The sequence below is a fragment of the Eriocheir sinensis genome, unplaced genomic scaffold, assembly GCF_024679095.1.
Source record: "Eriocheir sinensis breed Jianghai 21 unplaced genomic scaffold, ASM2467909v1 Scaffold146, whole genome shotgun sequence".
Taxonomy (NCBI): Eukaryota; Metazoa; Arthropoda; class Malacostraca; order Decapoda; family Varunidae; genus Eriocheir; species Eriocheir sinensis.
Window position 1 is genome coordinate 1 of NW_026110806.1, and position 21,253 is coordinate 21,253.

Here is a 21,253-nt window from a genome sequence, read left to right on the forward strand (position 1 = left end):
AATTAGAGAAATGTTGAAACTTTTTACGATTTTTTTGAGGCTGAATTTTTTTTTTTATATAGCATACTACTACTACTACTACTACTACTACTACTACTACTACTACTACTACTACTACTACAGGAACAGCTTCAGCGGGCACAGTTGCAGTTGAATAAGCTGCTACAGGACTTTGAAGATGAGACCAACACCCTCGTCAAGCTTGGAGACGCATCTATAGCCGCGCCCTTCACCTCCAAGCTCTCCTCCATACAGTGTGGTGAGTGACTGCAACCTCAACTTTGATTGCTTGTAGCTCCGCTCTAAGTCATCGGAGGGGGACCAGATTTTAACCACAAATAGTCTTATAATTCATCTACCTGCCCATCAAGTTTCATTACCTTATCTTGAATACGTTCCGAGTTATGTGCAAAAAGATCGGAAGTTTTTTATCCTCAGAAAACTCGAATGGAATAGTACCCCTCAACTTTGCCTGCTCATAACTCGGGTCTAAGTCATCGTAGGTTGCTCAGATTTTAACCACAAATAGTCGTATAATTCGTCTACATGCCTCTCAAGTTTTATTATCCTAGCTTGAATAAGTTCTGAGATACGAGGAAAAATGTCAAAACTTTTTCCATCCTCTCGAAATACTCAAGTGATATAGTCCCCCTCAAATTTGCCTGCCCATAACTCAGCTCTGAATCATTGTAGGTGGCTCTGATTTTTACCACATATAGACTAATGATTCTTCTATATGCACATCAAGTTTCATTGCTCTAGCTTTAAAACTTTTTGAGATACGATGAAAAATGTCAAAACTTTTTTCATCCTCTTGGTATTCTCAAGTGAAATAGTATCCCTCAAATTTTCCTGCCCATAACTCAGCTCTCAATCATCGTTGGTAGGTCAGATTTTTACCACATATAGGCTAATAAATCTTCTATATGCCTATCAAGTTTCATTACCCTACCTTGAAAACTTTTTGAGATACGAGGAAAATGTCAAAACTTTTTCCATCCTCTCGGAAAACTTGAATGGAATAGTGCCCCTCAAATTTGCCTGCTCAATGCCCCCATCCTGGCTTACTCCCTCTCCAACTCTCTCTCTCTATTTCTCGCTCTACACTCCAGTTGTGGCCGAGACATTGCTCTCGCTCTCCTTCCTCTGCACTCGCTCTACCTCGCTCTAATTCTCTCAAAATTCCACGTTAACCGCAGTCATTTTTTCCCTATCCAGACTTTTTGAGCGAGAAAAACCTTCACATTTTTCCCTCTCCCACATTCTACGCTCGCTCTACGCTCACCCCCTTTGCTAGGCGGCTCGCTCTAACCTTGCTCTACCTCCCCTTCCTTGCACTCGCTCTAACTCGCTCTAATTCTCTCAAAATTCCACATTAACCACAGTCAATTTTTCCATAGCCAGACTTTTTGAGCGAGAAAAACCTTCACATTTCTGCCCCTCCCTCGCTCTACGCTCGCTCTACGTGCACCCCCTTTGCTAGGCGGCTCGCTCTAACCTCGCTCTACCTCCCCTCCCCCCGCAGTGTGCCACATCATCAAGCAGGGCCGCTGTACGCTGGTGACCACACTGCAAATGTTCAAGATCCTGGCCCTAAACGCACTCATCCTAGCCTATTCTCAAAGCGTGCTGTACTTGGATGGCATCAAGTTCAGCGACTACCAGGCTACACTACAGGGACTCCTACAGGCCGCCTGCTTCCTCTTCATCTCAAGGTCAAAGGTCAGAGGGGCAGGGGAGGCTTCGTTTGTGGGGTCTGGGAAGAAGGGAGATAGAGGGAGGGTCGGTGATAGGGTTACTGTGATTATTATAGTGTGAAAGTTTTGGCGTTTTTCGATCTCACCGCCAAACGCACACACACACAAACGCACGGACCGGTACAAACGTAGAGCAGTCCTTCCTCTACCCACACACGCCAGCGGATTTACAAACAGGCAAACGCAACCCCCACAATCACCGTGTTTGTGCGACCCATTCCCAGGCGGTGCTGTTTTTTTAACCGCGAAATCTTAGCGTTTTTCAAAATTCCCGCTAAACTAAAACGCACACAAACACACAAATCGCCACAAACACAGACCAATCCTTCCCCTGCCCACACACACCAACGGCAAAACAAACGCACAAACACAACCCCCACAATGATGCTGTTTGTTTATCCTTTCCAGCTTACCCAGACGCAATTTATCACAGAAAAGATTTGACATTTTTCATTATTCCAGAGAAACCAAAGCATACACAAACACACCATTCAGCACAAACGTAGACCAATCCTTCCCCTACCCACACACACCAACGGCGAAACAAACGCACAAACACCAACCCCCACAAGCACCTCAAACGTAACCCTTACCCAAATCAAACTGTCCCAAATTTTTATCTGGAAATCTTAACCTTTTTCGATATCACAGCCAAACGGTAGCACACACAAACACGCCACTCAGCACAAACATAGAGAGATAATTTGCCTACCCACACACACCAACGGCAACACAAACGCACAAACACAACCGCCACAATCACCCCGTTTGTCTGACCCTTCTCTCTCCTCTCCTCCCCCACAGCCGCTGCCGGAGTTAAGCGCTCACCGACCTCTACCGAATATCTTCAATATCTATACGGTTGCGACGGTGCTTCTACAGTTTGGTTGCCACTTTACCGCCCTGCTCTACCTGGTCAACCAAGCCAACCACCTGGACAACCACACTGCTATAGGGTAAGGAAGAGGAGGAGGAGGAGGAGGGAGGGAAGGAAGGAGAAGGAAGGAGGAGGAGGAAGAGAAGGAAGGAGGAAAGGAGGGAAGAGGAGGAGGAGGAGGAAGCAATGAGGTAATATTGAACCTTGGACAAACACACACACACACACACACACACACACACACACACACACACAGATTACCAGGCCTTACTAATGTACTCTCTCTCTCTCTCTCTCTCTCTCTCTCTCTCTCTCTCTCTCTCTCTCTCTCTCTCTCTCTCTCTCTCTCTCTCTCTCTCTCTCTCTCTCTCTCTCTCTCTCTCTCTCTCTCTCTCTCTCTCTCTCTCTCTCTCTCTCTCTCTCTCTCTCTCTCTCTCTCTCTCCAGGGGGGCGGCGGTGGACCTGGAGAAGCAGTTTGAACCTTCTCTCCTTAACTCCACTGTGTACATAATCTCGCTGGCTCTCCAAGTATCAACCTTCGCGATCAACTACAGGGTAAGTTCAAAATGAGACCCTAACTTCAAATGCCCATAACTAATCTCTAAGTCATTCTACCTCAACCAAATTTTAACTACATCTACCCTAACTATTCCTCTGCATACCCTCAAAATTTGGGTACCCTAACTTAGATACTTTTGAAGATATAAGCAAATCCACAAAAACTTTTACCACTCAAAAAATATTTAAATGTCCCAAATTCAAATGCCCATAACTAATCTCTAAGTCATTGTACCTCAACCAAATTTTAACCACATGCACCCTAACTATTCTTCTGTACACTCCCAAAATTTGGTTGGCCTTCCTTGGATACTTTTTAAGATATAAGCATATACAAGAAAACTTCTCACTCAAAAAATATATATGGAGTTCAAATATGTCCCAAATTCAAATGGCCATATCTCGGCTCTAATTCATCCTACCTCAACCAAATTTTAACCACATATACCCTAACTATTCCTCTGTATACCCTCAGAATTTGGGTACCCTAACGTCAATACTTTTGAAGATATAAGTACAAACATTAAATCATTTCCCACTCAAAAATATAAATGATGTAGAAAAGATAGCCCTAACTGTGACCACCCATAACTCACCTCTAACTCATTTTAGGTCAACCAAATTTTAACCACATGTACCCTAACCATCCTTCTATACATCAACCAAATTTCATCGCCCTAACTTAAATACTTTCCGAGATACAAGCAAGTGTGGCGGAACTTTTTCTTGAGCGACGAAAAATTCCGTTCCAAATTGTGTTCCGCAGTTTCCATGCTCTTAACTCTGCCTCAGATTAACGAAACTAAACTCAGACTCCGCCAATAATTGCGTAAACCATTCTTCTCTTCACCCACCAAGTCTCATTATCCGAACTTAAATTGTTTTCGAGATATCGGCAAAAATAGCAAAAGTTTCCCCGTCAAAAAATATGCATCTTCTGAAAATGTATCCCACTGACTATAACTGCGATAACTCTGCTCTAACTCAACCACTATCAACCAGGTTTCGACCACACCTGCCCTAACTATCCCTCTATTCACCCACAAAGTCTCATTATCCTAACTTATATACTTCTTGAGATATCAACGAATATATCAAAACTTTCCACAAAAAAATTCTCGTCTTCGGAAAATGTATCCTGCTGACTATAACTGCGATAACTCTGCTCTTATTCAACCTAAAACACCCAGATTTCGACCACACCTGCCCTAACTATCCCTCTAGCCACCCACCAAGTTTGATTTTCCTAACCTAAGAACTTCTTGAGATATGAACAAATATATTAAAACTTTTTCTCCCCCAGGGCCGACCTTACATGGAGGGGCTGAGCGAGAACCGGCCGCTCCTATACAGCCTCATGGGAGCCTTTGGTCTCATCCTCGCTCTCTCCCTCGGCATCTTCCCGGACTTTGGGAGGCAGTTTGAGATCGTCGAGTTCCCGAGTGAGGTGAGATTTGCCTCCATTTTTCTCTCCTTTCCTCCGTCTCTCCATCCTTTCCTCCGACACCAAAGAGTAGGTTAATCTTTCCTCTTCCTCCTCCTGTCTTCCGCTTCTTCCTCCGCCTCTTTGTTTCTCTGCAATCTCCACTTTTATCAAGGTCTGTGTATTTCTCCAGCGTAATTTTGGTGGTTTTGTTCATTTCCTCCTCCAAGTTCAAGTCCATTTTCCTCCACTTTCCTCCATCTCTCCCCCATTTCCTCCTACACCAAAAACTAGTTTAATCTTTCTTCTTCCATCTCTCCTCCACATCTTCCTCCTCCTCTCCGTTCCTCCACCAATCTCCACTTTTATCAAGGTCTGTGTTCCATTTCTCCAGCGTAATTTTAGTGGTCTCGTTCATTTCCTTCTCCAAGTTCAAGTCCATTTTCCTCCACTTTCCTCCACCTCTCCCTCATTTCCTGCTACACCAAAAATAGCTTAATCTTTCTCTTCCACCTCCCTTCCTCCACATCTTCCTCCTCTTCTCCGTTTCTCCACAATCTCCATTTTATCAACTCTTTTCCATTCCAGTTCGGGTGACCCTCCTACAAGTTCTGTGCCTGGACTTCGCTGTCGTTCGTCATAGATAGAGTCTGCCTAGCACTCTTTGGGAGGGCAAGTTGGCACCCTCCTGCGGCACTGAGAGAGAGAGAGAGAGAGAGAGAGAGAGAGAGAGAGACACACACACACACACACACACACACACACACACACACACAGAGAGAGACACACACACACACAGAGACAGACACACACACACACACACACACACACACACACACACACACACACACACACAGAGAGAGAGAGAGAGAGAGAGAGAGAGAGAGATAGATATATTGAGAGAGAGAGAGAGAGAGAATTGTTAAGCCTATTTGTATTTTTTTCTTTATTTTTTATTTTTTTGAGAAAGTAAAAAAAAAATGAAAATAAATAAATAAATAAATGTTTTTTGCACAGTGGAAGATTTTTTGTCCCTCCGCCTCCACCTCCCTCTCTTCTCTCCTCTCTCCCTCCTTTCTCTCCCTCTCCTCCTCCTCCTCCTTCCCTCCATACATAGCTAAATAAATTATCTTTCTCTCTATGCCTCCGTTTTTTCTCTCCGTTTCCTCCTTCCCTCCAAAAATGGGTTTAAATATGGAGGGAAGATTTGCTATGCCTCTCAGCCAGACAGTCTTCCTCCTCCACCTCCCTCTCTTCTCTCCTCTCTCCTTTCTCTCCCTCTCCTCCTCCTCCTCCTTCCCTCCACACACAGCTAAATAAATTCTCTTTCTCTCCGTGTATACGATATTATGGCTAAATCGTTATAATTAGCCATCCAGCGCCACTTGGTAATTAGTACAGTGATATAATACAGTAAACAGAACGTTGATTACCTCCATATACCACGTTTTTCTGCCCTGCCCGTAATAATAATAAGTGACCGCTATAGTTAGGGCTGTGTTATAAATAGCCGTCTAATAGCATCGGTAATTACTAGAATAAGTTAATATACATAACAGGACGTTTATTTAGGCTCTATATTACGTTTTTCTGCGTAAATATTGAAAAAAACACCAAAAGTATATATATATATATATATATACGATATATGGATGGGCAGGTACCGTTAATTCCAATAGTCCTGGTACCGAAAAGTCAGGATAGCACACCGGTACCGGTACCTAGAGGAGTTTTTTTATCTATGACGTCTGATGAAATTCCTAAATAAATTTTCTGTAAAAGAAACTCTTCTCTCTCTCTCTCTCTCTCTCTCTCTCTCTCTCTCTCTCTCTCTCTCTCTCTCTCTCTCTCTCTCTCTCTCTCTCTCTCTCTCTCTCTCTCTCTCTCTCTCTCTCGAGTAGAAGTGCAACGTTTTGGAGTCTTATGATTAATGTAAAATCACTTAGGTTTAAGGACAGACCACCAAGTCTGGACCATGGGGTCTATTGTGGTCTGATTTTCTATGTAAATCTACGTAAATCTCTCTCTCTCTCTCTCTCTCTCTCTCTCTCTCTCTCTCTCTCTCTCTCTCTCTCTCTCTCTCTCTCTCTCTCTCTCTCTCTCTCTCTCTCTCTCTCTCTCTCTCTCTCTCTCTCTCTCTCTCTCTCTCTCTCTCTCTCTCTCTCTCTCTCTCTCTCTATTTATATATATATATTTATATATCTATATATAATTAAATATATATATATTTATAAATATAAATATATATATATATATATATGTATATATATGTATATCTATCTATCTATATATATATATATATATATATATATATATATATATATATATTTATATATATATATATATATATATATATATATATATATATATATATATATATATATATATATATATATATATATATATATATATATATATATATATATATATATATATATATATATATATATATATATATATATATATATATATATATATATATATATATATATATATATATATATTAGTAGCGGCACCGGTACCGTAGCCTAACTGGTACCGTTAGTAGCGTTACTGGTACCGGTACCAGTCCACCCCAACTACGCCAGAGGACTTCAAGATGGCGGCCTGTCAGTTGTCAACAAAGGTACGTCGTCCACTTCTCGGCCTAAAAACCGCCTTGTTTGAGCCTGTTCAAGCGCCGGGAGGCATGACATTTGAACTCCATGCCTTTCGTTACCCTGGACACCTGTGGACGCGGCGGAGAACGCTGAAATAAGACGATTTTCCGATGAGTTTGTGGCGGGTGAGGGAGGTAGGGCGGGACGGGTCTTCCCTAGGGATGGGCAAGTACCGTTAATTTGAGTACCGGTAGTACCGGTACCGAAATTTCAGGTACCGTTAGTACCGGTACCCGAAGGAGTATTTTTTTATCTGAATGACTTTTGATGAAATTCCCAAATAAATTTCCTGTAAAGAAAACTCTCTCACTCTCTCTCTCCCTCAGGGCCGGTCACTAGTGGCGTCCCTCAGGGCTCGGTTCTTGGCCCAGTGCTCTTCATTATTTACATCAACGACGTGGATGTTGGACTCAATAACCGCATTAGTAAATTTGCAGACGACACAAAGATTGGTAACTCGGTTCTCACTGACGAAGACAGGCAAAGCCTCCAAGAGGATTTGCACAAAATTTCAGCTTGGTCGGATAGATGGGAGATGCCCTTTAACGTAGACAAGTGCCAGGTCCTTCAAGTTGGAACGAGGAATAAGAAGTTCGATTACGAAATGCGCGGCGTTAAACTCAAAAGCGTTCAATGCGTCAAGGACTTGGGGGTCAAAATCGCGTCAAACCTCAAATTCTCACAGCAATGCATCGATGCAGCAAATAAAGCGAACAGAATGTTGGGCTTCATAAAAAGAAACTTTTTATTCAAGTCTGATTTTCTATGTAAATCTCTCTCTCTCTCTCTCTCTCTCTCTCTCTCTCTCTCTCTCTCTCTCTCTCTCTCTCTCTCTCTCTCTCTCTCTCTCTCTCTCTCTCTCTCTCTCTCTGTGTGTGTGTGTGTGTGTGTGTGTATTTACGTAGTTACCTAGCTGTGATGTACATGTACGGAGCCATGCTGGCGCTGCCCCGTCTTTCACAGTACTTCCGTCTAATTTGGCCGTAAATGCGCTTATTGACTTCGCCTGCACCACCTCCCTCTCCAGCCCATTCCAGACCCCCCCACACCTCTGCGGGAAGCTGTTCTTCTTGATGTCTCTTCTACAAATTCCTAGCTTTCCATTTCCTCTTAAGTTTCTCTCTTATCAAAAGGTCATCTCTATCCAATTTCTCCAGACCATTCATCACCCTATACACCGCTATTAAATCTCCTCTTTCTCTTGTACTCTCCAGTGTAGGGAGGTTCAGCAATGTTCCTTCATAAGGCAGGTCGCTCAGACTAGGTGCCATTTTTGTTGCTGCCGCTCTCTGTATCCTCTCCTGTTTTCTAACGTGTTTCTTAAGTGATGGCGACCAAGCCACTGATGCATATTCTAGTCTAGGGCGTATCAAGGTCACAATTACTTTCCTTACCGTGTGTGTGTGTGTGTGTGTGTGTGTGTGTGTGTGTGTGTGTGTGTGTGTGTGTGTGTGTAGCCTATACAGCAAACAGTGTCCTGGTGTGTGTGTGTGTGTGTGTGTGTGTGTGTGTGTGTGTGTGTGTGTGTGTGTGTGTGTGTGTGTGTGTAGCCTATACAGCAAACAGTGTCCTGGTGTGTGTGTGTGTGTGTGTGTGTGTGTGTAGCCTATACAGCAAACAGTGTCCTGGTGTGTGTGTGTGTGTGTGTGTGTGTGTGTGTGTGTGTGTGTGTGTGTGTGTAGCCTATACAGCAAACAGTGTCCTGGTGTGTGTGTGTGTGTGTGTGTGTGTGTGTGTGTGTGTGTGTGTGTGTGTGTGTGTGTGTAGCCTATACAGCAAACAGTGTCCTGGTGTGTGTGTGTGTGTGTGTGTGTGTGTGTGTGTGTGTGTGTGTGTGTGTGTGTGTGTGTGTGTGTGTGTGTGTGTGTGTGTGTGTGTGTGTGTGTGTGTGTGTAGCCTATACAGCAAACAGTGTCCTGGTGTGTGTGTGTGTATGCGTGTGTGTGTGTGTGTGTGTGTGTGTGTAGCCTATACAACAAACAGTGTCCTGGTGTGTGTGTGTCTGTGTGTGTGTGTGTGTGTGTGTGTGTGTGTAGCCTATACAACAAACAGTGTCCTGGTGTGTGTGTGTCTGTGTGTGTGTGTGTGTGTGTGTGTGTGTGTGTGTGTGTGTGTGTGTGTGTGTGTGTGTGTGTGTGTGTGTGTGTGTGTGTGAACACATGATCGCAAGGGGTCCGCAAACTGGCCTATACTTGGCAGCCCCTGTCCACCCCCGCGAGTGGCAGTGTAGCACCCATCATCCGCCTCCCCAAGCCCATCTAATCTCCTGAATGCAGTAATCCTGCCCCAGCCAGCCACCACACGGCCACCACCCAGCCGTGTTCCACCTGTATCCACCCACTACTTCCTACCAAATCCTTTCATCCATAAACTCATCTAGCCTCTTTTTGAACACATTTACACTACTGCTGCATACTACCTCCCCTGGCAATGCATTCCATAAATCTGCCACCCTATGCATGGCTAAAGAAATAGTTTTGTAAGTCCAACCTACACCCTTGTTTCCTAATTCTCCTATCATGACCCCTAGTCCTGTTTCCCTCCTCTAGTGTAAAGAAAGTATCCACATCTAAGTAATCGCAATCTGAAAACATTTTATATAGCTCTATCATATCCCCCCTTAGACATCTCCTCTCAAATGAAAACATATCTAGCTCTTTTACCCTCTCCCTATACTCCAGGCGCCTCATTGCTGCCATCATCCTAGTTGCTCTTCTCTGAACTGCTTCTAACAAAGTTACATCCTGTGGTGACCAAGCTTGTATACAATACTCTAAATGAGCTCTAACATATGCATTATATAAACTACCTCTTACCTCCTTGCTTTCATAACTATAACATTTCTATTTATAAACCCCAGGATCCTGTTTGCCCTATTTCTAGCTTGTAAACACTGCTTTGAGAATTTCATAGTCTTATCTGTCACTACACCTAAATCCTTTTCATTCTCAACTGCCTCTAACCAAACTCCTTCCATCTCATAGCTAAAATTCCTATTATATCTTTACCTATATGCATAACCTGACACTTCCGGGAGTTAGACTCCATCTGCCACCTATCTGCCCATCCTATCCAAGTCCTTTGCATCCTATAATTGTCCTGAGCCCCTGTACTGTACTAGCTATCTTGGTATCATCTGCAAACTTTGGTGTTTTACTACTAATCCCTATATCTAAATCATTAATATATACTAGGAACAAAAGTGGCCCTAGCTGAGGTACCCCACTAACCACTTCCCTCCAGTCAGACTTGGCCCCATTTAATACTACTCTCTGTTTTCTACCCCTGAGCCATCCACTCCACTAGTACTGTACCCCTATCCCATGCAACCTCAGTTTATGCACTAGCCTCCTGTGTGGTACCTTATCAAAAGCTTGACTAAAATCTAGATAAATTACCTACGGCTATACTGTTTCCCTCATCTAACTGCTTTGTAATGTGTTCTAAGAACTGTAGTAAGTTTGTGAGACACGACCTACCTCATCTAAACCCATGCTGAGAGTCCCTAATTAGTCTATACTGATCTAAATGCTCCCAAATACTACCCTCAATAATTTTCTCCAGAATCTTACACACACACACACACACACTGTATACTAGTCAAACTGACTGGCCTATAATTACTAACATCCTCTTTCCTACCTTTCTTAAAAATGGGTGTAACATTAGCTAACTTCCAGTCCTGAGGTATCTCTACGTAGGAGCAAGTCTCAAAACAACGGTTTATCTGCCACACCCGTTCATGCCGGATAAACCAAGGACTACTGTAATGATGTACTTTTTTCATAGACGTTAATGTTAACATTCAATACATTCTTGCTGGATTAACGGTATCAACGTTAACATTTACATTAACAATATAACGATGTTAAGATTATGATTAACGAAGCCCACCACTGATCATTGGCACCTTCCTTATAGACACAAGTCTATTTTTCTGTCAAAGAAAGTACATGAAATATTTCAGACGATAAACTGATGATTCCCGTCAGCTTAACGCCAGTACTTTCCACTCTGTTGTGCTATAAGGAAGTACCATTGTAAAAGTCACACGAATTTTGAACTGGAAACTTTACACGGGAATTTTCGGGAATACTCAGGAATTTTCATTAAATTAGAGAATTAAACAAAATTGTCCTTTTTTATTTTATTTTTACTTATTTTTATTTATTTTTCAAGTTCAGTTTTAGGGGACAGTTGTTGAATGTCCCGCTGGTGGCACAGGGGCAGGATTTTTGAAGTGGCGCCTATTGAGGCTCATGTGGCTGGTGAGGCACACTGATCCCGCGGTGAGTCTGAGCTGATGCGATCAGGACAGGACTGGCTCTGGAAACTGGAGTCACTGGACACGATCAGTAGAGATGATTCATGCACAGTGCTGTGCTAACTAAGGTTCAAGACTGTTTTATCCACACTTTATGAAGATTGTATTGCCTGTTTAATTACAGTATTATCCACTGCCTGCTTGACACACACACACACACACACACACACACACACACACACACACACACACACACACACACACACACACACACCTCCAGTGTGTTTCTGCTGTAGTGCCTCCCTCACTCTGCCTCTCTGTTTCAGGGTGACAACCCCGAGGAGTGTCCAGTGTGCCTGACAGGCTTTGATGACTTAGTACAGCGGCCACGCACTCTGCCCTGTGGCCACACAGTCTGCACACTGTGCTCAGATAAGCTGAAGGAGCAGGGCCGTGTTACCTGTCCGGAGTGCCGCGTCACCCATGCCGTGCCCGAGGGCGGGCAGTTCCCTGTCTGCTATACAATTGAGGCCTTAATAAGAAGGCTGAGAGACGGCAAGGCGGCGGAGGCCTCGCCGCCACCCAGTGCCGGGAAGGGGAAAGGGGCAGCAGGATCAGCTGGCAAGAAGGGAGCAGCGGGTCTCTCCAAGAAAATGCGTTCCTTTCTGCAGGAACAGGAGGCCACAGTTGTGGCCGCCATCACCGCCTGCCAGGAGGCTCAGTCCCAGCTGGACCAGTATGAGGCCACCCTGACAGGCTGGGTCGAGCGGCAGCAGCAGCTGGAGGACAGCCTCCAGGGACTGATGGACCAGAGCAGGAGTTCCAGGGAGCTCCTGCAGCAGGAAAGGTTCCGTGTGGCACCGAAGAGGAAGGAGGCAAAGAAGAAGGAGCAGGAGCTGCAGACTGTGCGGGAGAAGTTGCGCACTCGTGCAACAGAGCAAGAGGCACTCAAAGTTTTAGCAACAGTGTTCCACCTCACCGGTGAGGTGGAGCAGGTGTTGGAGGAGTGCCAGCAGTGTTTCCCTGACGCCGGCATCCTCACCACCGCCAGGAAGGTGAGTGTGCTGCACCTGTGCCCTGGGCCCTCAGCCACGCGAGTAAACACACCAGGCAACACACAGGGGGCATACACAGTGGTGCACACAAGGGGTATGCACAAGAGTACACACAGGGGGCATGCACAAGGGTACACGCTGGGAGCACACCCGGAGCGGACCTTGTGCCCCGCGCCCTCACCCGTCTTCTTCTCCTCCCTCTTGGCGCTGCTCGCTCGTTTTAGTTGCGTTGCTGGTTCGCCGGAAGGGTGTGTATTAAGGTGATTACTTGCCGTAACTTACAACGGTCATGTGATTATCCTTGCTGATTTAGCGTCAACCCAGCTTCTGTTCTCACGACCATAAGCGCCTACGTGTCCACTAACATCCTGTGGCGACACTGAGCTTGTGTTTCGACACATGCATTCATATGTACATGATAATATACACATTACAAGCATATACAGGGGTAGACACTGGTGGCATACACACAGGGGACATATACAGGCGTACACACAGGGGGCATACACAGGGGTACACACAGGGGGCATACACAGGGGTACACACAGGTGGTATAGAAAGCAGCACACAGGGGCGAGGGTGTGAGCTTCTTCCCTAACCCAGTGTTGTTGTTTCAGGTGAGAGAGGCATCTAGTGCAGCCCTGGAGGCCGCCCAGGCTGTCCAGGCGGCTCTGGAAACTGTTTCTATAGAAGAACCCAGGCCCCAGTCAGTCCCAGAAGAACCCAGGCCCCAGTCAGACCCAGAAGAACCCAGGCCCCAGTCAGACCCAGAAGAACCCAGGCCCCAGTCAGACCCAGAAGAGCCCAGTTCCCAGTCAGACCCAGACCTCACCATCATGGAAAAAGTGCAGTTCATCTTAGAGCCAAGCTTGAAGGTCAGTACCCCCCCTGGGTGTCACTCTTGTTACAGCGAGTCCCTGGCACACGTCACAGCAGTGCTTACCTTACCTCAACACAGCACTGCAGTCACCTTACCTTGTCACTGTGTGATTGCTGTGTTTGCCTTACCTCAACACAGCACCAGTGGTCACCTTGTCATGGCATAATTGGTGTTTCTGTTAGTGCCTCAGTGAGTTACCAGTGGTCACCTTGTCATGGCATAATTGGTGTTTCTGTTAGTGCCTCAGTGAGTTACCAGTGGTCACCTTGTCATTCAGTGAGTTACCAGTGGTCACCTTGTCATGGCATAATTGGTGTTTCTGTTGGTGCCTCAGTGAGTTACCAGTGGTCACCTTGTCATGGCATAATTGGTGTTTCTGTTGGTGCCTCAGTGAGTTACCAGTGGTCACCTTGTCATGGCATAATTGGTGTTTCTGTTGGTGTCTCAGTGAGTTACCAGTGGTCACCTTGTCATGGCATAATTGGTGTTTCTGTTAGTGCCTCAGTGAGTTACCAGTGGTCACCTTGTCATGGCATAATTGGTGTTTCTGTTAGTGCCTCAGTGAGTTACCAGTGGTCACCTTGTCATGGCATAATTGGTGTTTCTGTTGGTGCCTCAGTGAGTTACCAGTGGTCACCTTGTCATGGCATAATTGGTGTTTCTGTTGGTGCCTCAGTGAGTTTTGAGTTCAGCTTCATAAGCAAAGCTCTCTTAAGGAGTCAGCAGCTTTCTTTACACACTCTTGTTTCCTGCCGGCCAAGGCAGCAGCCTGACGTGGTCTTCTTGCTCTTAATTCCCTTCCCTCCACCGGGGACCTTTGCAGGCCGAGGACTTCCGCAGTCTGACAGAGCGCACCAGGAGCCTGCTGCAGGCTGGCCGGGTGTTTGCTGTGCACCAGGTGGAAGGTCAGCGCCGACACGCAAGAATAAGCCTCGAAGCCGGCCGGCCGTGCCTCCATGCCCTGGCGGACCATCCCCCGCCACTGGGCGCGTCAACCCTGCAGGTGAGCTGGAGCAGTGACATCTCAAGTAATGGACGGCGGACTCTTTTGATTTTGCGGCGTCCTTGTCATTAAGCCGCGAATTTGGAAAATCAACCGCTTTGGTGCGAATCGCCATAGCTCCCTTATTTCTGGGGCTACAGAAATGATTTTGGTATCAATCGACGGCAAAATGAAAGGGCTATAGTTTTTAATACGCGACCGGGCTCCAAAACCGACTCAAAAGGGTAACAAATTGAATAAATTCGCAGAAAATGGCTCTGAAAAAAAACTATTTTTAAGTTCCCAACCTTGAAACCCACTCATTTTTTGAGAATTTCAAAAAACTTATTTAACAAATACTTTAGCCCTGCCAATGTGCTTTCCAATATGATGCATAACATTTTCCTACTCCCAGTAGTTTCGTCGCTAGAGCTCGAAACGCAAACCCTGTTGTGCGCGATGTTGACGAACTCCAGACACTTTGCCGTTTTTGTCTAGTGTGGCCTTGCTATTGCCTCTAGAAGGCTGCACTTTGGCATGTCGCCCCTCTTGGCAATGTAGTGTGACCAGCTCGAAGGATTTTGTGATACCTCGCCTCCAAGTTTGTCGTCGAACCGTCACAAAATAGACCGTTTTTCGGCCCTTGTGCCGTGATTTGGACACGTCTTAGATTTTTGCATATAACTTTTTTATTTATTTCCTGTTTTCCAATGGTTTTTTCTGATTATTAATCTGTATTAATAGATTTGGCACCAAGCACGCCTTCCCAGCGACTGTAGTTTTCGCTCGAGCTTGAACAGAATTCACGACGCACATTCGCCGACTCTCACTCATTTCACGCGCCGAGACAAAATATATATATATATATATATATATATATATATATATATATATATATATATATATATATATATATATATATATATATATATATATATAGTATCAAAGAAAGCAAATTAAATGTATTATTCTTAAAGGGGAAGAAATAGGGTTGAATACTAATTAATATAAATTAATTAACATGTACAATAAGGCGCTTAATATAGGTTTATTTATATAGTGAAATGATAATATAAAAATAACTTTTATATAGATATCTTAAAATGATTTCAGTACAAGATAGTCAACATATTGAAGTGTTCATATATGAATTTTTATGCAGATACATTAATTTTTGTGGCGTCAGGAAGGTTTTTCGTCTCGGCGCGTGAAATGAGACAGATTCGGCGAATGTTCGTCGCGACTTCTGGTCACGTTTCGAGCTCTAGCGACGAAACTACTGGGGGTAGGGAAATGTTATGCATCATATTGGAAAGCACATTGGTAGGGCTAAAATATTTGGTAAACAATTTTTTTGAAATTCTCAAAAAATGAGTGGGTTTCAAGGTTGGGAACTCAAAAATAGTTTTTTTTCAGAGCCGTTTTTTGTGAACTTATTCAATTTGTTACCCTTTTGAGTCGGTTTTGGAGCCCGGTCGCTTACTAATAACTATAGCCCTTTCATTTTGCCGTCGATTGATACCCAAAACATTTCTGTAGCCCCAGAAATAAGGGAGTTATGGCGATTCGCACCAAAGCGGTTGATTTTCCAAAATTCGCGTGTTAATGACAAGGCTGGGGCAAGTTTCCGGTCCATAGTGTAGGGATCACTGGCTGGAGACTTGACCCTGCCTGAGGGGGAAGGCGGCCGCTGAGTTTCAATGATCTGTGTCTGCATCCTAGCTTTGAGTGGCGCCACATCCCCCGCTACAACCCAAGCACCTCTTCTCCCCGCAGCTTGGGGGCCGCCCTCCAAGGCTGCGGTGCCTCGGCCTCGGCCAGTCCCAGCCCTCCTCTTTGCCTCTCCGTTCTTGCCGGCATCTGGCCAGTAGCTGTCCCACGCTGCTTCTTGTCTGCTGCGTCCCTCACCAGGGCCTGCCTTGTGTTCAGAGCTTTAGTGACCTCAGCCACAGCCTTTTCCTGCCTTTCCCTCGGGTGTTCTAGAAGCTCCTGGAGGTTGGCAGTTTATGCTAACAGAAATTTGCCTTTCCAACCCTGTTGCTTTTCCTCAGTTTTGTTGGTTTTCCTTCTGTCTTTTTACTTCCTTTATTTACATTTGTGTGTGTGTGTGTGTGTGTGTGTGTGTGTGTGTGTGTGTGTGTGTGTGTGTGTGTGTGTATTTACCTAGTTGTAGTTTTCCAGGGCCTGGGCTTACGCTCGTGTGGTCCCGTCTCCATATCTGTATCTGTCCAGTTTTTCCTCAAAGTTTTGCACACTCTTCGCCGATACTACATCCTCACTTAGTCTGTTCCAAAGCTCTATGTTTCTTTGCGGGAAGCTATATTTCTTTATGTCTCTCAAGCATCTTCCTTTCCTCAATTTTTTACTGTGTCCTCGTGTGTTGCTGGTGTTTCTTCCTTCTCGTAGTAGTAACTCCTCATTGTCTACTTCTTCCATTTTGTCCCATAATTTGTATTAGGTCTCCCCTTTCTCTTCTTTGTTCCAGTGTTGGCAGGTCCATTTCCTTTAAGCTTTCTTCATATGACACTCCTCCAAACATGTTGTTCATCCCTCCAGCTCTGGAACCATTTTCGTTGCCAGCCTTTGTATTCTTTCTAGTTTTTTGGACGTGTTTCTTCTTATGGGGAGAGCACACAGTTTCCGCATATTCCAGTTTTGGTGTAATCATAGTGGTTATTATCTTTTTCATCCTATCCTTATCCATGTAGTGGAATGCTAATCCTATATTTCTTACCATTCTATACGTCTCACCGAATATCCTATTAACATGACTCTCAGACTGTTGATTATCTTGTATTGTCACTCCCAAATCTCTCTCTTCTTGAACTTTCAATATTTCTCCATCTCCCATTCTATATGTCCATTTTGGTCTCCCTTCACTCTTTCCATTACATGACATTTCTTCACATTGAACTCCATCTCCCATTTCAAACTCCAGTCCTAAATCTTATTTAGGTCCTCTTGCAGAATTTCACAGTCTTTACTGTTTCTTATATGTCTCATCAAGTTCGCATCGTCTGCAAACAGGCTCATGTAACTGCTTACTTTCTCCGGCATATCATTAATATGTACTAGGAAAAGTATTGGTGCCAATACCGATCCTTGAGGCACTCCACTATCTACAATTCTCCATTCCGATTTCATGTCCTTTACCACTGTTCTCATCTCTCTGCCCCTTAAGTAACTTTCCAGACAGTTTTGCATTTTCCCTTTCAATCCTCCTTTATTTTCCAGCTTCCATAGTAGTCTTGTAAGTGGAACTTTGTCAAAAGCCTTCGTCAGGTCCAGATACACGCAATCCATCCCTCTCCTGTGTTATGTCTGTGTGTGTGTGTGTGTGTGTGTGTGTGTGTGTGTGTCTATATATATATATATATATATATATATATATATATATATATATATATATATATATATATATATATATATATATACATATATATATATATATATATATATATATATATATATATATATATATATATATATATATATATATATATATATATATATATATATATATATATATATATATATATATATATATATATATATATATATATATATATATATATATATATATATATATATATATATATATATATATATATATATATATATATATATATATATATATATATATATATATATATATATATATAAAGATTCGTTTTAGGTCCGTGCCAGTATCTACCTTATGAACCATCAGTATCTCTTCATATATAATCTTTTCTAAAACCTTCAACAGTCATGGAAACGCTTTGAAAATCCAATTCAAGGACTTTTTTTTTACTCCTGAAAATAGTGGAGAATGTTTACGGAAGCCTCCTCTGGCGACGGTGCAGCCGGTGTTGCGAGAAATACCTCCTTGCTGAAATAAGTCACGTATACATGTGGGGGGGGGGTCCAGGGGATGGCTAGGCCCCCCTGGTTACAAGGGGGGGTCGAGGGGGGCGCAGCCTCCCCGTTAGTAGGTCGTAAAGTTCCGTTGGAGTAGTTTAAATATGCTCCCCGACCCTAAACCCTCTGCGAGCTATTTTACGGCTGCGTCGGCTGCAGCATCGTCGCGTGTGTGTGTGTGTGTGTGTGTGTTACCACCTGTTGTGTCTGTGTACAGGTCAGCCAGGTCGTGCCGCCCTCCCCCCCCTGCACGGTGTTCCTGGACCTGTCCTGGCCGGGCCGTGCGCCGCGCCGGGTCCACATCCGTCTGAGCCCCGACACCCAGCGGGGCCGCCAGTTCCTGATGCTGTGCACGGGGCAGCGCGGCCCCTCCTACCGCGGCACCAGGCTGTACGAGGTGGGGTGGAAGGGGACGCCGGGAGAGTGTGTGTGGGGCGGGGACTACGAGAGTAATGATGGTAAGGGGAAATGTGTGCTGCTGCCTGGCCTTGAGGAGGGTGGGGAGGACAGGCCATGGCGGGCAGGGGATGTGTGGGGGGAGGGGAGGCAGGGTGTGTTTGCCATCACCACCAGGGACGATCAGGGTGATGTGTTGCGTTGTTGTTTCTTCGGTGAGGTGGTGGAGGGACTGCACGTGGTGGCCGAGGCAGCCCAACACAGCGACATTAAGGAGGTGACTGTGGTGGACTGTGGCGTGGTGCTGTAAGGGTATACTGGCCTGCACCACCACCACCACCACCACAACATTAAGGAGGTGACTGTGGTGGACTTTGTGGTGTTGAGGGTACTGGCCTGCACCACCACCACCACCACCACCACAACATTATAGAGGAGATTGTGGTGGACTTTGTGGTGTTGAGGGTACTGGCCTGCACCACCACCACCACCACCACAACATTATAGAGGAGATTGTGGTGGACTTTGTGGTGTTGAGGGTACTGGCCTGCACCACCACCACCACCACCACCACAACATTATAGAGGAAATTGTGGTGGACTTTGTGGTGTTGAGGGTACTGGCCTGCACCACCACCACCACCACCACCACAACATTATAGAGGAGATTGTGGTGGACTTTGTGGTGTTGAGGGTACTGGCCTGCACCACCACCACCACCACCACCACAACATTATAGAGGAAATTGTGGTGGACTTTGTGGTGTTGAGGGTACTGGCCTGCACCACCACCACCACCACCACCACAACATTATAGAGGAGATTGTGGTGGACTTTGTGGTGTTGAGGGTACTGGCCTGCACCACCACCACCACCACCACCACCACAACATTATAGAGGAGATTGTGGTGGACTTTGTGGTGTTGAGGGTACTGGCCTGCACCACCACCACCACCACCACCACAACATTATAGAGGAGATTGTGGTGGACTGTGTGGTGTTGAGGGTACTGGCCTGCACCACCACCACCACCACCACAACATTATAGAGGAGATTGTGGTGGACTGTGGCGTGGTGCTGTAAGGGTATACTGGCCTGCACCACCACCACCACCACCACAACATTATAGAGGAGATTGTGGTTGTTTTCTTAATGTATTGTTGTTGTTTTTTATTTCCTGTAACCTCAAGTTCAGTATAATGTGTTGGTCAGTTTCTTGTACTATTGAGCATGATGTTTTGTACAGTACAGTAATCCCTCCTTATACACGGAGGTCAGGTTTCAAATTAGACCGTGCATTAAGAAAAATCGTATAACTACATTAGACACTGGGAAAGGGCAGAAAATTAAAGTTTACCTCTTTTACTCAAATTACTTAGTGTTCTTTTGCTGTTTTTTTTTTCTTCTAACACTTAATTTTGAAACGAGAACATTAATTGTCCGTCATCCAAGGCTTCATTAAACCAGTGTTTCTCTACACACAAAGGAAACAGTGTCCGCGCTGGACCTGTTTGCTGCTTCGATGCTATTAAGTGTGTGTGACCTTCACGGATGGAAAAAAATATCATTTATGCAATAAAAGGAATTGAAACTGGACTTTTAGAATTGATTTTTCCTTTTCCTTTTCCATATTCTTAATTACTACGAGAAAACAGTATTGGGGCAGGAAGGAGAAAAACTTAGCCATGCGCAAATAATAGTCTATATTTGACTCGACGTCAAGCAACCCTGTTACACAGTCATGCATGTCATTGTTAGAGGTATATTAAGCAGTAAATGGAGAAAATGCAACCTACAGGTCAATTACTGAGAGGGGTTGGCTACATGTTTTTAGGGAGAGAAATGGTTGTGGAGTGGTGGAGATCACCAGAGATGAAAAAAAGCCTTACAAGAGTGGAATAAATAATACAAGATAAGAGAGAGAGAGAGAGAGAGAGAGAGAGAACACAAACTTATATAGATTGCGGATATAAGAAAGAACTGCGATAGGTTGATTCATGCATGAGGAGGAGGAGGAAGAAGAAGAAGAAGGAAAGCGAGGAGGAGGAGGAGGAGGAAGAAAACAACGAGAAAAAAAAATAAACAGCCAGACAAACTAATTAACTTATACATGACGGAAATAGGTAAGATGTAAGTACTCTCTCTCTCTCTCTCTCTCTCTCTCTCTCTCTCTCTCTCTCTCTCTCTCTCTCTCTCTCTCTCTCTCTCTCTCTCTCTCTCTCTCTCTCTCTCTCTCTCTCTCTCTCTCTCTCTCTCTCTCTCTCTCTCTCTCTCTCTCTCTCTCTCTCTCTCTCTCTCTCTCTCTTTAAACTTTAAATATGGAGGAAAAAAATTCCATGCCTTTCAGTCAGTCTTCCTCCTCCACCTTCCTCTCTTCTCTCCTCTCTCCCTCCTTTCTCTCCCTCTCCTCCTCCTCCTCCTTCCCTCCACACATAGCTAAATAAATTCTCTTTCTCTCCATGTCTCCGTTTTTTCTCTCCGTTTCCTCCTTCCCTCCAGAAAT

General features: G+C 44.6%; 2 protein-coding genes and 1 long non-coding RNA gene across 4 annotated transcripts; 2 read left to right on the forward strand and 1 right to left on the reverse strand.

Annotated features, from left to right (window-relative positions):
• The first annotated feature begins 92 nt into the window (after positions 1–92).
• Positions 93–4,729, forward strand: LOC126990124 (endoplasmic reticulum transmembrane helix translocase-like). The gene is made up of 5 exons (XM_050848673.1): positions 93–259; positions 1,526–1,722; positions 2,562–2,713; positions 3,081–3,189; positions 4,496–4,729. The coding sequence occupies exons 2-5, from the start codon at positions 1,576–1,578 to the stop codon at positions 4,712–4,714; spliced, it is 627 nt and encodes a 208-aa protein (XP_050704630.1). The 5' UTR covers positions 93–259; positions 1,526–1,575; the 3' UTR covers positions 4,715–4,729.
• A 2,475-nt stretch (positions 4,730–7,204) lies between these two features.
• Positions 7,205–19,792, forward strand: LOC126990125 (uncharacterized). Its single transcript, XM_050848674.1, has 5 exons — positions 7,205–7,241; positions 11,866–12,594; positions 13,212–13,469; positions 14,298–14,477; positions 18,574–19,792. Exons 1-5 carry the CDS (start codon positions 7,215–7,217, stop codon positions 19,060–19,062), a joined length of 1,683 nt encoding a protein of 560 aa, XP_050704631.1. The 5' UTR covers positions 7,205–7,214; the 3' UTR covers positions 19,063–19,792.
• LOC126990126 (uncharacterized) lies at positions 13,618–14,283 on the reverse strand. Of its 2 annotated transcripts, none has more exons than XR_007744030.1 (3): positions 14,055–14,283; positions 13,770–13,883; positions 13,618–13,739 (listed from the first exon to the last, which is right to left on the reverse strand). It is a non-coding gene; the product is annotated as an uncharacterized LOC126990126 (long non-coding RNA). The 2 variants fall into 2 exon arrangements; XR_007744029.1 differs by having other exon boundaries at positions 13,998–14,283.
• Positions 19,793–21,253: the final 1,461 nt, after the last annotated feature.